The sequence below is a fragment of the Abrus precatorius genome, unplaced genomic scaffold (assembly GCF_003935025.1).
Source record: "Abrus precatorius isolate BTA unplaced genomic scaffold, Abrus_2018 Scaffold7, whole genome shotgun sequence".
NCBI lineage: Eukaryota > Viridiplantae > Streptophyta > Magnoliopsida > Fabales > Fabaceae > Abrus > Abrus precatorius.
In genome coordinates, this window is record NW_020874417.1 from 5,212,846 (window position 1) to 5,218,438 (window position 5,593).

The window sequence follows — 5,593 nt, forward strand, 5'->3', positions numbered from 1 at the left end:
GGAAGGTCTTGGGGCGGTTACAGGGGATAATTTGGGCATAGAACAATAAGGTGTGGTTGCTATCCTCATGGATTAGAAGAGACCCTTCACATTATTTTTATATTTAAACATTACTTTATACAAATTAAAATAATAATGCACAGTAGAGTCCCGACAACAAAATAGCAGTTTCCCATCCCAGCCTCATTCTCCTCCATTAATGCCAATACACAGAGAGTAAGTTTTCATAATTTCTTTCTACTACTCTCACTTCAAACATTAAAAAGAAACAAAGAAAAATAAAAGCCTTACACTCTCCCTATTCCTTCCATTTCTGGCGCCATTTGCAGACTCAAAACTCCACCCTTTCTCTCCTTCCCTTTCTAGAAACACACAAAAACACCTCTCTCTTTCTCTTTCCTCTTCATCCTTCATGGAACCATCACTGAACAACACTGTTTCTTCAGGGTCATCCCCTCCTCCGGTGACAAACTCTTTGCCTCAAGTAATGAACATGAACATGAGCATGAACATGAACGTGGGTAGCTCCGAAACAACACCAACACCAACACCAGCATCAGTAACAGCACCAGCACCACCTCCAACAACAACTGTTCCTGCAGTGCCTACAACAACAACACCGGGAAGCACCGGAGGACAAGGGAGCTTCGATTTGTTTGGTAAAAAGAAGAGAGGGAGGCCAAGAAAATATGATGCAGATGGGAACCTGAGGTTGAGTGCAACACAACCACCCGCACCACCGGGCTTCACCTTGTCCACATCTTCTGAGTTTTCTTCCAAAAGGGGTCGTGGCAAACACGCTGCGTTTGCCAACTATCAACTCTTTTCTTCTTTTGGTGAATACTATTACTACAACTTTGTTTGTCTCAGGTGTTGTTGTGATGTGCTGACCTCACTAAAATGTACTGTTTTGTTGTTATGTTGACTTACCCGCCAACAATAAAACCCTGTTCCTGTGTAGGCTGTGAACCTTTTTTTAACATAAATCATGGCATCTCAAATTCTAGTACTTGTCGTTCATGATGTCTGAAGGCTCACTTTCTGGGTTGAGTTTTTTTATTTTTGGTTCATTGGGTTGAGATCGAGATTTAAGCTCAAATCTAATGGCAGGAAATGAAAAAAAAAAGTTGCATTTGTTAAAGGGTGTCTTGATACGATATATTTTCCTTTTTATTTCTGATAACGGTCAAGCAATGAGTTAGGGCTCATGATCGGTGAAAAAGATACGAACTTTCCTTTCTGTTTTTAATAATCTAAGGTTGGTATATACATTATATGGCTAGAAAGGTGTGTTCTTTTCTGAATTTATACACCTCGCTGCTTCTAACTTTGACTGTGTAAATTAGTTAAAGCGATATGTGCTGCTTTCCATTATATCGCAAATGTATTGAATATTTCTGGGTCTGGAATGCTTGAAGGTGAGGTGTTTGCAAGCACTGCTGCTGGGGATTTTACACCGCATGTGGTGACTGTTTATACTGGAGAGGTAATGCAGATACCAGGGTACATTTTTAGCTTTTTGCAGATTTATATAACAGTTTTAACAGTTGTTTCTTGGTTAGTTTTAATAGATCTTTTGCATTTGATGATTTAGATGAAGTTCTTAGTATCTTACTTTATTACTTTGCAGGATGTTGCTGGAAAGATCATGTCATTTGCCCAGAAGGGTCCAAGAGGAATATGCATTCTCTCTGCTAACGGAGCTATCTCAAATGTCACCATACGCCAACCTGGTTCTTCTGGTGGCATACTGACTTACGAGGTATGGTCTCTTAGATCTAAATGCCCTTTAAGTGAAAAATTATTTTATCCATTTTTTCCCTTTAAATGTTGATGTTTAAATTGTATTTTCAATTCCATGATATGAGGACCTTTATGATTAAGTCATCCCTGGAATAATCTCATGGGGTAGCCTATTTATTGTGTCTTCTGTCAAAGTATAGATGCTATACAGGACAACACTTGTTGTACATTTATGTCAGATGATCTCTGTTTGTCTTTTCCTGCGGGGTTGGTCACAAAGTTTCTTCCTTATCTACATCCCTATTGGATATATGCTCAAATTTTGGTTTATCCCATCATTGCATCAGCTTCATTGTCAGATCTAACACTGGGAAATGGGAAATAAGTTAATTTGTAGGATGCGAAAATAAAGTTCCACTTGCTAGAGAAGTTACAATTACCAAACTCTTGGTAAAACACACTTCTAGGGATTTCCACTTCAGTGAAGCTAACTTTTACTGAGGTGTCATACTCATTTTCAATCTAATGAGACCTTACAACTAATGTCAAATCATAATTCTGTTGGCTATCTTAATCTTGCTTCAGAAATAGAGTTTCAGTTATTGGAGTAGATAGATATAAATTTCTAAAATTCTGTCATGGACTGTTGAAGTAGCTGTTTTGTTTATATCCTCAAGTGTTACAGTGTGATAAGTGACAACTAAAAGGTTAAAGACTTCTTCAAGTGGAGCTTTCCATGTCTTGCAACAGATAAATGCATAAAGACATTGCATAGATTTGATGATGTGAATCATTTATTTGGTTCCTTATTAATCTGCACATACAAAACTTTATATAAAAAAATTGAAGATTGGTGGCGTGTCCGAGGTCAATGTCACCTGTCCTTTTCTGTTTAGCATTTTCTCCTGTTAGTGGCATAACTCTTTTTATTTGCATGCAATTGTGGCAAGTGATTCTTGAATTTCTTCAATAATTTAGTCCACTATTTACTTTCAGGGCCGATTTGAGATTTTATCTTTGTCTGGATCATTCACGGTTTGTGACAATAATGGCATGAAAGGTCGAAGTGGTGGATTGAGTGTCTCACTGGCTGGCCCTGATGGTCGGGTCATAGGAGGTGGTGTTGCTGGTCTATTAACCGCTGCCGGCCCCATCCAAGTATGATATTTTCTTTGCTGCTTTGAAGATTTACATACAAGTTTAGGTTTAGTATGATGTGAAACATTCATGGATTATTTTTCAATACAACTTTACTAATAAAACAGACTCATGGATTTTTAACCGTATTTTTTTTAGTGTGATTGAAATTAGAACTAGCATAAGTTATCTCAAAAAATTGAGAACAAATTCGAACATTGCATCTATGGAACTGTTAATTGAGGCTTATCTCCTAGGTTGCATGACCAAGATCTTTGAACATGTACTGTTTTCATTTGAATGGTTGACATGAATATGGAAGTAATTAGATTGATAGTCTTACTGACACATTTTGGTCCTCTATTTTTCTCAAAGGAGAGTTTTCAGTTTCACTTTTCAGCATTATGAAGAGTGCATCATGGTTTTATGATCCATTAAGCTACTTGTATTGGAAATTTATTTGCAATGGTTTCAGATTGTAGTAGGAAGTTTCATGCAAAATGGTTACAAGACACATAAAAGGAAGTATCAACGCGAACATACAGTGGCCTCCCCTACTTCAGTTGGTCCAGAGGCAGTGACAGCAGCAAGACCTATCTCACAAGCAAATGCTGATGGTGAAAACTTTATGATACCAATGTCTCAGTTACCGGATCAAAACCAGAGAGAATCTGTCAGTGTTACAAGTGATAAACAGAATGTAGATGCCACACCTGATGCTGCTACTTGGAATGGTTCTGAAGAATTTTCAGATCAGAGGACATCCCCAGATATCAATATATCTTTGCCTGATGAATAGAAGGTTATGGTACTGTTTTATCTTATGATGTGATATAGGATGCGGTTAGATACATATAGTTTAATTAAACTTTTATTCAATAAATTTTTTTTATATGATCGTTTACTATGGAATTTGTTGGGATAAGCTTAATACAATTTAGTTTGACAAGTAATACAAATAAGATTATTGCAATAAGCGCTTCTAAACAGGCCATAATGTTACTCCTTCAGGTCAATAATCTTATGGACATTTCATCATTTTGTAACTATTTTCCTTTGGTTTTTCAGGTGATGCAGAGGCTGACATGGTAACTGAATGAAACTAACACCAGGACTTTGTCATGACAACTAGGTTATTTGGCATAATGTACAGTTGTCAGAAATTAGAAAGGATTATTAAGGCCTCATTATTTTTTCATCTTACAGTTTCTGTTGAACAATTAACAAGTTTTCTCTCATTTCTTCATGAGTTTGGAGCTAGGTAGATGGAATGATCAAAGACATTGTAAGCTATTCTGTATTGTTTTGGTAAAATTACTTGTATTTTTTTCCTTCAATCTTGCATATTTGGGACACTTTTCATACGGACTTCACATTATCACAGATCCAGAAAAACAATATACATAAAAGTTCCTTCTGATACGTTGCTTAAAACTGACATAAAGGTAACATTTATATTTTTATGTTTTGGGCGTGTTGCCGGTGGATAGGCTTTTAATCACAATTGAACCGGTCTAAATTGATGTGCTTGCAGCTTTTTTTTTGGTACTAAAGATCATATCATGGTAATCATTCCGACCAAAAAAGTAAAAAAAATTGTGAATAAATAAGAATGATTTGAGTGTAAAAGGGATAAAGCCCAAAGGCTAGTATTGTCCTACACTAGGGTCCTAGTATATATTTTTAATCTTTCATTGAATTTGTAAGAGGCAATGAGGCACGATTGAAAAAATAATTCTAGAATCGAAAAAATACTCTTGAAGATTTAATTAAATAAAAGAAATTCCTAGAAAATGCGATTAAATGCATCACCATTACTAGAATGCCTATACATGATATATGTAGTTCTACTAATCATATCAATTTTTTAAATTAAGATTTGAAATAATTAAGTTAGAAACAAGAAGAAAAGAAAGACCTCAAATCAAATACCAAATACCTATACACTCTTATAATAAAGATAGTTTTAAGGCATAAGGAAGTTGATGCTAGGCCGAGAGAATCATCATATTTTTCTCCTGATTTTACTTAGGTTATGTTTGGATGTTATATTTAGAAGAAAAATGGAAGGATTACTAGAGTTTAAACCTGTTTCAAAGTTAACTAATTAAAAGGAGAAGAGTTATGAAATTTTTCTAAATTTTTTAGCACTTTTCTAATGTTAATTTTTTTAGTCTTGAATCTTTCAATTTAGAATATTTTTCTCTATTCTACTCTATCATACTCTTTCATAATTATAATTTTTTTTTAAATATATTAATTTTTAAAGTGATAATTTTTAAAAAAAATTATTAATTTTAGAGAAAAAATTAATCTTGTATATTTTTTTTAAAAATAAAATATATGAATAAAAAATATAAATGATAATAATGATTATATTTCTATTACTCTTGCGTCTTAATATTAAATATCTAAACAAGAGAATAAGTTAACCTCCACTTTATTTCTTTTCCCTTCAAACTTTTTTTTTTTAAAAAAAAAACCTAAACAAAATAGAGTTTACCAAATATTTGGACTTTTTTTTTGTCAGCTCCCAATCTTTGGGCTAGCTATCTGTTGATAACTATTGGGCCAGTTACCACCCATACTGTCAGATGAGGCCCATCCTTTTTACACTTTTTTTTTTAAATTTTGTTAACTTTTGTTCCAAATCGAAAATTTCAGTATTTGGATTCCACTGAGCACCCAGGGGAGTGAGATTTGCTCTCTCTTA

At 34.4% G+C, this 5,593-nt stretch overlaps 1 protein-coding gene across 1 annotated transcript; it reads left to right on the forward strand.

The window, feature by feature from the left end:
- The first annotated feature begins 412 nt into the window (after window positions 1-412).
- LOC113870884 (AT-hook motif nuclear-localized protein 7-like) lies at window positions 413-4,099 on the forward strand. Its single transcript, XM_027507410.1, has 6 exons — window positions 413-836; window positions 1,419-1,486; window positions 1,631-1,762; window positions 2,740-2,901; window positions 3,356-3,682; window positions 3,949-4,099. Exons 1-5 carry the CDS (start codon window positions 413-415, stop codon window positions 3,677-3,679), a joined length of 1,110 nt encoding a protein of 369 aa, XP_027363211.1. The 3' UTR covers window positions 3,680-3,682; window positions 3,949-4,099.
- Window positions 4,100-5,593: the final 1,494 nt, after the last annotated feature.